Below are 14,178 nucleotides of genomic sequence, written 5' to 3'. Positions count from 1 at the left end.
CAGAGATTGCTGTTGATCCAGTGGACTCCAGTGGACAGTGGTCTGTCATTCGACACCAGAACAAGCACTTGGAAAACACAGGAAAACGGGGGGAAAATAAGAAATGCAGGCACAGAGAGCAATTATAACTCAGAACTAGAAAGCACAGGATGCTTTTTCTCACATATTATATCTCATAACTCACTTGTTTAAAGCTAACATACAAAGGACCCCATATCATTTTACACAGTGAGTGTTTGTTTAGAAAAAGTTAAGTTTGTGGCTTAGAGGTTAAGCATTCCTAAGAAAACTCAGCTCCAACCAAAACCCAGTGCTGGTGTTCAGTTCTATAGAGACACCTTAGTGACCACCAGAACACTACAGACATAATGGAAGTTGCTATAATCTACCCACACAAAGCTTGAAACAAGCCCTGTTCTGCAGGTGAGAAATGGACACCACAGTGCAAGTTTAACAGCTAACAAGGGATGGAACAGGACTCAGTCCGTCATCCTCCTACAAAAAGCTGGCATTTTAACCTTTATTTATTTGTATGGTATGTGCATGGTGAGAGCGAGAGTGAGAGAATGAATGAATGAATGAATGTGTGTGCGTGTGTGTGTGTGCGCGTGTGTGCGTGCTGACCAGTGGCACAGCAGTGCGGGAGATAGAGGATAGCTGTGAGAGGCACTTTTCCCCTTCCATTCCTATGCTTCCTTCTATTCTGAGGGTGGAGCTCAGGCTGTCAGGCTTGTATAGAAGGCACTTTTACCCTTTGAGCCATCCCACCAGCCCAGTAACTGGGATTTGCAAGGACACAACATCCTACTTAGTTCACTTAAACTACCCATTATGCTACACATCAGCTCAAAACATTTCACATCTGATTAATAAAAAAAAAAGCAAAGGAACATTTTGAGCTTTGTAAAACCATCTCCTCTTGGATCTATGGTCCTCAGCCTAACCCACCATTCCAAGGCACTGTCATCAAATACTATGTATTGGTTGAGGTTCTCAAGATGTACTAAACACCAACCCAATGTCATTTTGGGCTATCTGTAAATAAGTTCTATAAGATTTAGAGGGAATCAGGTTGAACTACCCCAAAATTAAATCTATTCCTGGTAGATCACGCAGGATTTTGATAGTAACAATTTTAATTAGAGTTTTGGCTTAGAGCCAGCAAATGCATCCCACAGAGTTAAGTGCCCAGGTACTGAAGCACACACTTGTCAGGGCAGCAGATGACAGGTCCTGTGACAGATACAGCACTGTTAGACAGTCTAGGGACTATAGCTCAGCTACAGTCCAACACAGGCTGCTGTACAAAAAACAAACAAACAAACAAAAAAACAAAAAAAACCAAAACAACAACAATAAAACAACAATAACAACAAAAACAAAAAACTCCTTGACTTACTCTTGCGCCTCATCTGCTTAGAATAAAACTGAGAGCCTGAGCCAGAGACATCAAATCTGAAGCAAGGCTCTCTCTCTCATATCCTTTGTCACACACACACACACACACACACACACACACACACACACACACACACAGAGCGGTGGCGGTGGACATGTGGGGATGGGGAGGAAGAGTCTTACATCTATGGGCCAAACAGGGCATTTAAATTAGGAAGGAAGGACAATGAAGAGCAAAGTCAGCTCCCTGTCACAGTCCACAGAGGTCACGTTAACTGCCAGCTGAACTGGGAATACTTGTTCAGCCTCCTTAGGGCTGTCTTCTGAATTTGCTTTAAGTGATATGGGTCCCTCTGGTGGCAAGGAGGCATATATCAGGATACAGAAGACCTATGTGCCACCCTCAATTTTTGGCCTCTCTCACTGTTAGATCCCCACAGTAAAATTAAAGCTGGTTTTCACCAAAGCCTGCCCAATGCAAGCACTTGATAAATGTGTGTGGAATAAACAAAAGTACAAATTATAGCATGTGCTAAGTCAACTGGCACATTGTCTGTAATCAAAGCGATTAAAACCAACATGAGAGCTGACCCTGATGGGCCAACTTCTCATGCACTCGCACAGTCAGACACAGCGCGTCCACGGGTCTCTGATCCAAACTGCTTCCACTAAAGGCATTGTCTCCCCACACACAATGACCAGAAAATGAATGCTCCTTGCGTGGGCGTCTGAGAGTGCGAGAGTTGGCTTGCTATCAGGATTCAGGGAATGTCAAACAAACTAAGTCTGTTTTGTAAGGGTCCTCTGTGTGGACTTTAAGTTGGGGTTCATGTAAAACCAGGGCTGCAGTATTACCAACTTATTTTCAAGTTCAAGAGAACAGAACAATGATTAACAGCTAGGTCCAGTCCCAGGAACTGAAAACCTCAATACTTACAAGCAAGCCCATTGGCTTGAACAGCATCGATCTGGCTTGCACAGACCTGCTTTGACTGAATGGACTATTGTTGAAGTCTTTATAACTGTTCAGTTCTCTTTATAAAATCCCACAAGACACAATTCTCCCCCTGGGCCTCAGTCCCAGCTGAAGCTGGCCTTTTATCTTAAGACAGTCGTCTTCCAAACCCTGGAGACCCTGAACCTCAATTCTCTTTTTCTTCGTGTTGCCAGGAACTGCCAGTGGAATCTTAAGTCTCCTCCTTCAGCACCACAGAGGATACCACAATTTACTATCTGTGCTATGGTTTCAAAGCCCTTGCCATCTTTTCCTTTGAAATCCTGATGTCTTCACCATTATCCATAAGCTCACTCAATTGTATAACTTTATATGAACGACAACACATGTTTGAAAAACACTCAGAGGAACAAATTATGTTCCAAAGCTTCAAATAACTAGAACATTGTAGACTATAATATAAACTAGAATATAAAAATATCTCTGCCAAATGCACCATCACCATATCCCTACCTATTGCTGGTTTGCCAGCACCACAACATAATATCTCTGGCCAAGTTCTAAATTTACAGACCAGATCCTTGCTACCTGCATATCTTTGTTTAGGTGACCATGACCAAGCCATTTAAATTCCGAGGCTCAGTTAATCTGTAAATTAGGGTAATATTCTCTGGGACCAAACATGTGGTTGTGGCCACACATGAAGCGGCCAGCTACAGGGACAGGTAAGCTCTCCGGCTAAGGCTCAGGCCTGCATGCTGCCATCAATTCTGACAACAGTTTCTGTTATCTGAGAGGATTTGAAGAGTGAACAAAATTGTAGACAGAGAACGAGGCCTAAGCTCGGAATATTTTTCTTTCCAATATTCTTTTCCAGTCTACAGAACACAGTAAAATCTGAGAGTGTACAGGAAAGATCTAACACTGGATAGGGCTGTCTTCACAGTAAGGCTTGAATGTACTAGGCCTCCCTAAAATGACATCAAGGCCACCAAAGAACTGCAAAAATTAAGTGCCAAATTCCAATCATCCACCCAATAAAGGGGTTCTTAAATGAAGACATAGGTCAACAAATACATAAGAAAGTGTTCAATGTTCTTAGTTATCAGGGAAATACAAATTAACACTGCTCTGAGACCTCACTGCATTCGAGTTATAATGGTTATCATAAAAAGAACAAAACAAAAACTAAACCATTAACAACATAACAAAAGCTGGTGAGGATGCAGGGAAAGAGATACCTTATTCCCTGCTGTGGAAATGTAAACATGTGCGACCACTATAGGCATCAGGATGAAGGATCCTAAAAAACTGAAACAGAACTATAGTATGACTCTGCGATACCACTCTTAAGCATGCATCCGAAGTGCTCAAAGTCAACATCGCACAAAGAGGCTTGCTCACCCATGCTTAGTGCTGTACCATTTATGACATCCAGGAAACAGAACCAGCCGGGATGTCTGTCATCATCTAAATAGATAAAGAAAACCTGGCATATATTCTATGACAGTTTGACTTAGAAATGTCCCATACATTTGATCACTTGGTCCCCAACTGGAGGCTCTGCTTGGTAGTACTTCTGGAAAGGTTATGGAATCTTTAGGAGGTAGAACCTTGTTGGAAGAAGTACATCACTAGCGGCCAGTTCTGAGGTTTTACAGCTTCTTGTTCTTGCTCTTTGCTTCCTGTGTATGGATGGAAAATGTGACCAGCCAGTTTCCTGCTCCTGCCACTATAGTTTGCTTAACTGTTGCTATGCCTTCCCTACAGCAATGGACCATAAGCCAAAATAAACCCCTTATTCCTTCCTCTAGGTTGATTTAGATCCTGGTATTTTATCACAGCAACTGAAGGGTAACTAATACATAAATACGGCAGTATTCTATGTCGCTTTAAGGAAAAATGAAACTGTAACTTTGTCAAGGAAATGGATGGAACAACAACAACAACAACAACAACAACAACAACAACAACAACAAGCAGTATGTTAAAATAAACCAGCCTCAAAAATGGTTAGGGGGAGACTCGGGTGGTAGAGTGCTTGCCTTGCCTCATACCAAACAAACAGAACCACTCATTGTCTTCATTAGCCTCCTGTAATCTGCAAGCCACTTTCTATCCTGTGTTTCCGCCAGTATGGTCCAATCTCTGCTCTGGACGTGTGTCTATGCCTAGTAGAGGGTTTACACAAGGCAGTCAATGAGGCTGAATTATAAGTGGATTTTTCTTCTTTGAGAGGGCAGGAATAGAAAGCCACTGAGAGGTCTAGGTTTTGTCTCTGTCAATCCAAAGCAATATCAATAACAGCTGTTGAGGGGGAGACATTCTCAATAATTAAAGAACCTACTTAATGGCAACAAGCTGATAAGATGTGCAAGTTTCCTCCTATCACCATGAAGCAAAGTTACTACCTCAGCATGCCTCCCCAGACTGTATGTCCATGATACACTGTAAAACTCCTTAAGAGGGATACAACCAGACTCCTAGACTATAACCAAGAGTTAAGTAGTGATGGCAATGAGGTGAAATATGTTAGCAAAAATAATAAAACTGCTGAGACTACTGTATTAGAAACATATAAACAATAATGTATAAAAACACTCACAATGAATTACCAGAAAGCTGTGTGTTCCAAGCCAGCTCACTCAAGATAAGCATTTAGGGACATAACTGTTGTTTTGGCCTTCCACACCTTTGCAACAATACTGTTTTCTGTGGGTATCTGCTCAACACCCTCTAAACATGTACTTCTCAAGGAGACTGCCAATAATGGAAACCATATATACACACACTCCTGTCAACAGAAATAGTCCATGACCCAAGCTGGGAGTGTCAGAACCTCACAGTGTGGTTGGACAGATAGGAGGAGCACAACAGAACAGTGCAATATGTGTTCTCCCTTTTCTGCATTCAACAGAAAATCAAAGCTTCAGAAATCACACCAGCCATTCCCATCAGCATCTAAACTATAGGAAACAGGTCTTCTATCAGGATACATCAGACTAGCCTATTGCAATATCTCTGGTGGCCTCACACACTGTGACACCCCTCTGGACTCCTGACAACCTGGAAGTACAATTAACCAACATAAAATGTTTGCACTGTGTTATAGTTCTGTCACTCCTCAAAGTTTATCCAAGGTATTTGGTGAGACAATGTCTGCTCTCACAGAGATGTTTCCTGTGGTATTATTTAAATAGCCAAAATGTCCAAGCAAAGGAAAAAGTTATTAGATACCCGTAAGAAAGCTCTCAGTGAGAGCAAGTGCCACTCACCATGCCATGCTTTGTTCTACAAGACATGGAAGGTACCTAGGCAATGTGAGTGATGTAAAACCACAGCCAGTGATCATCAGTCTGTGACTGGACTGAGAGGTCAGGTGCACTGGAGATGAAAGGAATGCTGACAGGAAAGACAGTAGCTTCACTCAGGGGGTACAAGTGTAGCTAATGGTTTTTTCTCTAAATCCCCATTCTAGCTCTCCAAACATTTGTTGAAATACTTATTGCAACATACAAATGTCTGTATTCCACTTGCCTCCTTAGCGTTGATACAAGCAAGGCAACATGGATTTTGGCACCCCGCCAAGAGGCAGGGGTAACTATGACTAACTTCTCTGAGCTTTATCTCTGATAACTTCCCATTCCAGACTATGGAGAGTGACGTATAACACAGAATCCATGCCCACTCGAGCTCATCCTGCCTGATGTAACAAGGCTGTACATGTAGATGTGACTCTCAGGAGAGATTCAATAAAAACATGATGACTACTCAAGTTTAGATAGAACTGGAATTTAATAATATACCAAATTTAGGAAGAATTTTTAAATACTAATATACTAATATCTAGTATTGAATAAAGCAGTCTTAAAACACAGGACAATTTGTCTGGAGAACACTTTGATATCTATCAGGATGGAGAGATGGCTCAGTGATTAAGAGCACTGATTGCTCTTCCAGATGTTCTGAGTTCAAATTCCAACAACTACATGGTGGTTCACAACCATTTGTAATGAGATCTGCTGCCCTCTTCTGGTGTGTCTGAGGACAGCTACAGTGTATATAATAAATAAATAAATAAATAAATAAATAAATAAATAAATCTTAAAAAAAAAAGAAAGAGGGTTGACTTTGATATCTATCAAGTAGTTTTTAAATATTGGTGGGGTTTGAGTCAGTAATTAAACCTCTATCAGAATAGCCAGTGAATAAATACTCACACACAGGGGCATTTGGTGCCGTGTAGGTTACAAGGGGAAATACCCAGTACTTGAAATCAGTATGGTTAAGTCAACTGAAGAGCAACCAAGGGACTAAATACATTGACACAAAACATGTATCTGAAGAACATCCCCAACCCAGCGGCATAGCAGGAGTGAGCAGTGGACTTTTAACCAGCAAGACAAACACTATTGTCCAACTTAATGGCAACAGTGAGAGAGAGGGGTGAACGGGTGTCAAGCCGGGTCGTTTCCACTGAGGAGATAAGAGAAAAATCTTTAGATTTTCTAAAGACCATCTTAAGTCTTTATGTTTACATCCTTACATCCTCACAGCGTTCATCTCCCTGTGAGCAGTAGCCATGGCTGACCCGATTCCTGATGCACCACTCACAATGTCAGGAGAGTAGGAGGCACTCACATGGATGGTTCGGGCTCCTCTGTTCCCTTCTCGGTGGGCTTCCTCCAGGTCCCGCTCTAGTCTCAGCTTCTCCTTCTTCAGGTCATTCAACTCCTGGGTGACCTTTTTAACATTCCTGAGCAACCTATGGTTCTCAGTATTCTTTGTGACGTTTTCCGAGTGCAGCTTGGCCAACAGGGCTTCCTTCTCTGCCAGTGCAGCCTCGCAGTTCTCAGACTCCTAGGAGACAGGGACAGCACAGGGACCTGGGTTCAATGTCGTAAATGAACCAAGAAGACCTCCGGTTTTGCCTACTTGGCAGGGAGGAGATAAAATGGGCAACATCCAGTATCCAGAGCCCAAGGAGTAGCATTTTGGGAAAATACAGGACAAAGCATAGGTTGTGGTATTGTTGGTAAGAGAGGAAAGGCCATAGTGCTGTCCAAGAAATACAAGAGGGAAAAACACAAACTGTTAACAAAACTAACTTCAATGCGGTGGGAATATGGCTGACTTTTTCATTTCTCTGGATTCTCTAATATTTTAAGGTAACTGAGCATGTGACTTTTATAATGGTATCAAAACAATTTTAATTAAATAACTTTAAAAGGGCAGAAAATGATGTTTGGAGTGGAGTTGGTAAGTCACTTGCCTAACATTTGTGAAGCCCTGAGTTCAAGCCCTTATGTCATAATCAGCAAAGCAATAGTAATCAGAAAATGGAGAAAAAAAGGACAAGCAGTGGTGGTTCCCGAGACCAGCAATGGTCTTCTTTGTTAGCATGACTCACACTCAGAGGCATGTTCAGAAAAAGGAGGCCAGCTGTCAACATGGTACTCAAGGGCTATGAAAGACTAATGTCATCAGAGTTCAAGGATAAATATATCAACAATATTTTTATTTCATTAAATACAATCACCTGAGAAAATGTTTATGTAATACACAAAAAAATTAACAAAATGTTCTAATACACCAACAATAAAAAGGATAAACTGAAGTTTTCAGTTACAAAGTATGCTTCTTTAAATGGGATTATCTGGTGATAACTTGTTTTGACACGATACTGTTCCTTAGTAACTCTGTAAGAATCAGGAATATATAAGGAACGCAAATTAACATTGCAACCATGTATATACCTGGGAAACAAAAGGAAATTGATATCGAAGTTGATGTTAGTGCTTAAATAAACTTAAGAAGCAAAGGCCAACAATGCCTGGAAAATGCTCATCGTCAACCAGAGGATAAATCATACCCATAAGTAAATAATGCTTAGGGTTGCTATGTAACTATTCTGTCATCAGACTGCCCATAATTAAATCTGGAATTCAAACGATTCCCAGCCTGTGTTCCTCCCTGGCATGGTACCACTTACCCCCACCAGAGAAGACTCAAATTAGCACCAATAAACTGGCAAGAATGCAAAGAAGACGACTAAATTCAAAGGGGACACTACAATTAGCCATCAGTTTGGGGCTTGTTAAACATAGTTATTGTTCACAGTTACCAAGTGGTAAAAAGAAGTTCTACAGGATTATTGCACAAATAATGATGGCAAAGCTTCCTTAAAAATCCAACTTCAAAGAACTCAAATACACACACACGACTCATTTCATAAAAACACTTTCATATTAAATTTTCCTTAAATGGCCTTTTGAAAAACTTCCCCTAGAGTGCTCTTTACCTTTTCCTGAATGATGCCTAAGTGGCAAATATTTGGCCCAATTACACATGACCAGAAACTAAAGGCCAAATAGAAAATTAGGCAAATTATTCTTGCTCACTATAAAAGGATCAAAATGCCCTAAACCAGTTTTAGCTATGTGACTTGGGAGATGTTACCTTGGAAGACTGAAGAAAGAGATGCTGAAACCTATATGTGAATGGATAATTATTTCAAAATGAAAACTTAAAAATCTGAGGAAATCTACACTATGCTTCCAATGCCAGAATGTTAAAGGAAGTTTCATAGAACATGAAATATACAGTGGCCCAGTACACATCTGTAGTCCCAGATACTTAAGGGGTTAGATGCCCCCGCCCGCCCCCACTAGACTCAATGGTAGTAATATTATTTGAAAACTATGTGGCCTTCTTGGATTAGGTGTGGCCATGTTAGAGGAAGTGTCACTGGGGGGTGGAGTCTGAGGTTTCAAATCCTTAAGCCAGGTCCAGTGGCTCATATCTGCCTGCTGTCTGCCCATCTAGATGTAGAATACTCAGCTACCTGTCCAGCACCATCTTCCCGCCATTATGATAATAAACTAAACCTGAAAGCCAGTTAAATGTAGAGGTGAGTTTGCTGGTGATTCTTATTACCTTCTTTCTCCTACTTTAAGGATAGAAATTATTTCCAATTTTTTTCAATAAGTGTTCTTACTTTTCCACCTGGAGGAGAATGCCACTTTCGATCCAGAAATAACTTTAAATGGCCAAGAGGAGTAACAGCCAGCCTACACCGTAGTCTGCACAGTCACACCTGCGATCTGAAGTGGAGTCTGTGAGTTTGTACCTTGGCAGCCACTCCAGGGATTTAAATATCTCCTGCTGCTGCTTCACTGTCAAGTCCCATGTTAAGGAATCCTGTGGGGCTTGTCTTTTTTTCCCCTCCTCCTTTTCCTCCTCCTCCTCCTCCTTTTCCTCCTCTTTCTCCTCCTCCTCCCCCTCCTCCTCCTTCTTCTTTTTCATTATGTATATGTGTATATGTTTGGAAGGATCATGTAGGAAAAGTTGTCCACAAGGCCAAAAGAGGGTGTCAAATCCCCCTTGAACTGGAGCTGCAGGTCCAGGGGATTTGCTGTCCTTCCTGGGTGCTGAGAATCAAACTCATGCCCTGTGGAAGAGCTGCAAACCCCCACTGGCTTCTAAACCAGGCGGCAATTAGTTCAACACTCCATAGCCCAACAGGTCCTTTTACATGAGAGCAGCACACCTGAAGGTCTATACAGCACTGAAACTCCATGTGCCTCAGACGACTCGCCGGCATAAAGATGCAGTGCACACTCGTCCACAAGCAGAGCAGTAAAAAGCGTGGACTCTGGACACAGACTGCTATTCTAGTCCTGCCACCGCAAACCCTCAAAAGGTCAAAAGCAGACCTCCTCTTTGGATGAAAAATCAAGAATTTCTGAGACCTGCCAACTTGATGCACAACTCAGAGAGTTTTAGCAATGCCGGATTTTTGTGGACTGCAGACAAGGACCTAGCCCCACGCTGCTATTGTGAGACCTCACTTTGCATGTATTGCATTTTGATCAGGATCAAGGTTACTAAATCACTAAATGTATGTCATATGTCTGAATAACAGTTAACTTTTTAAGGCCACTTTCTTCCCTTCAGGTTCCCATGTAACAAGGAAAAGTAAAACATACTAAGGCTCATAAGGATGACTGGACTCTGGCTATCAACTGCCAGCATTTCTTTTCTTAAGCAATGGAAAATATTGATGGTTTTCCAAAGAATTTGGCCTTTAAAGCTTGTTATTTTCTAAGCAAGGGGGAAATGGTGTAAAATGTAAGCTCAGTTCCATTTCATCATCTACTGTCAAAACAGTAGAAGAAGCAAGTCTGAGATCTCAAAAGCAGAGATCTGTCTATGCTGCAAGCATCCCGTGATTTAAACCAAATTACTGCAATTATTCTTATTGTGAGCCAAAACTCTGCAACAGATAAGGCAGGAGGTATGAATCTTAGAAGTCACATAGTCCTAAATCAGTCTGATCTTCTACTTTACCATCAGAACAGCCTTGGTGCAGGAGTAAGAGAGCTTAAGCAAGTATGGACTTAACCTGGGGATGGCACAGATTCCACATCAGTAATAGGCTTACATAAATTGTGTAGGTGAACTGAAACATGGGATGAAAACATTGAAATAATTAAAAGCACAAAAGTAAAATCTGGAAAATACAGGGATTGTGATTGTCATGAGGAGTAGGTGGGAAGCTTGAAGAACAATGTTATGGGCATAAAAGAGATCAAAGGTATCAAAGCCTGGACCACAAATTCAGAAAGTAGCAGGAAGAAAGATGCAACCAGAGAAGAGGAGCAAAGAACTCCAGCCTGTGGAGTGCCAAGGTCCCTACGGTTAAACCCTGGCCCTGTCACTCACCAGTCTTGTGACCCTTAGCAGATCATATCTTTCCTGCTGGAGTTCCTTTGCAATTAAATAAGGATATGAACAGTATCTACTTCAAATTTAACATAGGTAAAGGAGGTAATCTACAGGGAATACGTAGCATGGCTGGGTACAAAGCAAGAGTTCAACAAATATCTGCTATTACAACTGATGAATTTAAATCCTGACACTACCATCTGCTAGCTGTAAGAACTAGTATGCTGCACTCCCTCAATGAGCCTCAAACCCCTCAAAACACAAGGGTATGATAATTACTTTCCTCAAGGACAGTGAAGATTAAATGAGATATTCTACATGAATGCTAAAAGTAAACTCAGCAGTTCCAACTACTGAGTAGCTGTCTTCATCACCATCACCATCATCACCCCACTGAGAAGAGGCCTGAGAAGCTTCTAAAACTGGTGGAGGAGGGCCTCCTTTAATTATATAGACTCAACCAATTCTATCACTAAAGACCACCTATGGTTCCCCTTATTGCAAACCCCCAGGTTCCCTTCAGCTGCAAAGTCCAGGCCTCTCCTGGAATGAAGACCTGAGAGAGCCACTTTTACTAATGAAAACTCTTTACCTCGAATTCGGAGACCTGGGTTTTCAAGGGAGCCTCTCTACTTTGGGTGGAGTCAGCAGTGAGTTCTTTGATTATGGAATTAAGTTCTTCAACCTGGGAAAACAACAAATGGTGACCACCCACAGCTGGACTCCCCTTCCCTGACCTGTAGTGCTTTAGAAACACAAGCTCTGAGTAGGATTTCTCGTTTTGCCATTTGTTAACTGGGTGGCTTAACCTCTCTGACACTGAATCCCCTCACCTGTTGCCATGGTCCACGCAAAGTCAATGTATGCCCCTCATGTGCCTATGTATCAGAGCCCCCATGTGGCAATTTTAGAGGAAGTAGACCTTCAAGAAGTGAATCCTAGTGAGAGGTCCTTGGGTCAACTTGGAACATGCTCTTAGAAGGTTCTAGAGTAGCCCAATCTATCAGGCTTCATCTGAAACATGAGCTGACCCTCTTGCCTACATACCTGCTACCTGTCATTAGACCTCATCCGCAGCTGAGCACATCAGAGAGTGTGTGATCTTGAACTTTCAGCATCAGAAAAAAATGAGTAAAAGAAAACTCTATAAAGTTATCCTGCCTTTGAAATTGACTAATGCATGATAAACACCACTCACCTAACTATGGTGTTGTTAGTGGTAATGAGGTAATGCACATTAGCACCAACATAAAAAGCATCGCCACTATTATTACTGTTGGTCATTCATATAACTCACAATAACTGAGTGGCTTTTCCCAAAATTCTGTACCTTTTATACCCTGCGATCCACTATGTACTCCCACCTCTATACCTTGGAACTCTTCCACTACTAATGCCACATACTGAGGTCTCCTACTCCAGCAGGGGCCCCAGTGCATCATATGAATCATAGCTACCATGGGGGAAAAAAAACAAATCGCAATTGTAGCTGACACTGCACTCCGTTAGCTTCTCAGCACCAATTCCTTCCTCTGTAACCATCCCTGCTGTCTTCCGTCGCACGCCTGTGCCATTCCTAAATTCATACTATGGCTTAGAGTAGCATCCTTAGCCTCCTTCCTTCCCAGTCTCTGCTTTCACTGACTATATTGGTCAATTCTCAGAATCTTAACTCATGACTAACAACAAGGATTCCCAAGTCAGCTGCCTTTCCCTCTCTGCCCACACGTCAGACGTGTTAAGCCCTCTGCCTCCTAACAAGGAAGGCCTGCACAGTCCTCAAAGCCAATGCTCCTGTCGCAATGTCATATGATACTCTCCATGCTCTAATCCATGTCCATGTCACCACATATCCTCATCATGTAAGGCAAGACACCTAGAGTCACCTTGACTGTTCCTTCTCTGAATTCTTACAACTAATTATCAGATTTTCCAAATTTATTTCTATTTTTAATTATTTCTAAAATTTATTTCTTGGATACAGTCTTCTTCTTCCATTTTGCTTGCTGTGACCTCTGTTCTAATAAAGCCTTTCTTGGCTCTTGCCTGAACTACCCAATTTGCCTCTACTCTCTACCTCCTGAAACCTCTCTTCAAATACAGTCAGGGGCTCCTCTAAGGTGAAAACATAGCTGCTACTCTGCTACTCGCACCCTGCAAGCAGATAATATGATTAGTACCAACACCAATGGGCCCTTGCAACACATCCAATATCTACAGTTTTATCGAAATTGTGCACTTTGTTCCCTCGAACCCCAGACCTTTTGTGCTGCCACACATCACATGCTTTGGCCATTGTGTTCTCAGTCTCCAAACTGGCCTCCCATCTGCAACTCTTTTCCCACTTATGCCTTCTCACCATTCAGGACTCAGCATAAGTTCAGCATCCCCTTTTCTAAGCAACATCTACTCCCCACATCCACCCTAATAAGGATCAGTTACCCTTCCATCTGTCTGTCCAACCCCTGCACTTGTCTCAGTCCCAACACCCATCACTCTGACATGCACATCACAAAGTAGAGCTGGTTCTCTCTGCTGAGTGAGAGCCTTAGTTAATCACTGAGATATAACAGATTTCAATACCAACAAGGGGTAAGAAAAAAAAACATTAGCCACCACCTTGGGTGCTAAAGGCAACAAGCCAGGTGGGCTTTTTGCTTCCCAGCCAGAGCCCTGCCTCCTAAATTCCTTCATGTCAAGTTTCAGCTGCCCTTCAAGAGTCATCTGTACTGTCCTTTAAGGCAGTCACTAACACACCTGGCAAAGTCTCAACTGAGAGGTTAGAAGTACAGCTGACCTTTAAACCTTTGGTACTGAGGGACAAAATGCTACATAGCTAACTACTGCTTGTTTCATGAACTTCATGTTGAAATGATTATGTTCATGTATTATTTAAATTAACTTACATCTTTGCACCTCTATCAATGTGGCTTACTAGAAAATTGTATTCGTTTGCCTACTGGCAGCACTAACTCAGGTTTAGCGCATACCTAACTGACTAAAGGACCCATTGCTGTACAGTCCTAGTACTTGCAGCCTTTCTGTCTAGATCTAAAACTTCAGGGTAGGACAGGCAAGCCATGGAAACTAATAAAGAA

The 14,178-nt window shown here is 42.0% G+C and overlaps 1 protein-coding gene across 1 annotated transcript in view; it reads right to left on the bottom strand.

Moving 5' to 3' along the window:
* Cdk5rap2 (CDK5 regulatory subunit associated protein 2) overlaps window positions 1–14,178 on the bottom strand; it is a 171,848-nt gene that overhangs the window by 109,606 nt on the left and 48,064 nt on the right. Inside the window, exons 11-12 of the mRNA XM_032902842.1 lie at window positions 11,673–11,765; window positions 6,995–7,213 (exon numbers count right to left, since the gene is read on the bottom strand). Coding sequence (XP_032758733.1) covers window positions 6,995–7,213; window positions 11,673–11,765 — 312 coding nt within the window. The remainder of the gene's footprint in view (window positions 1–6,994; window positions 7,214–11,672; window positions 11,766–14,178) is intronic.

Source organism: Rattus rattus, chromosome 1 (genome assembly GCF_011064425.1).
Source record: "Rattus rattus isolate New Zealand chromosome 1, Rrattus_CSIRO_v1, whole genome shotgun sequence".
NCBI classification, from domain to species: Eukaryota; Metazoa; Chordata; class Mammalia; order Rodentia; family Muridae; genus Rattus; species Rattus rattus.
The sequence above is the reverse complement of the archived record's forward strand: the minus strand, read 5'-3'. Positions and strand labels throughout refer to the sequence as shown.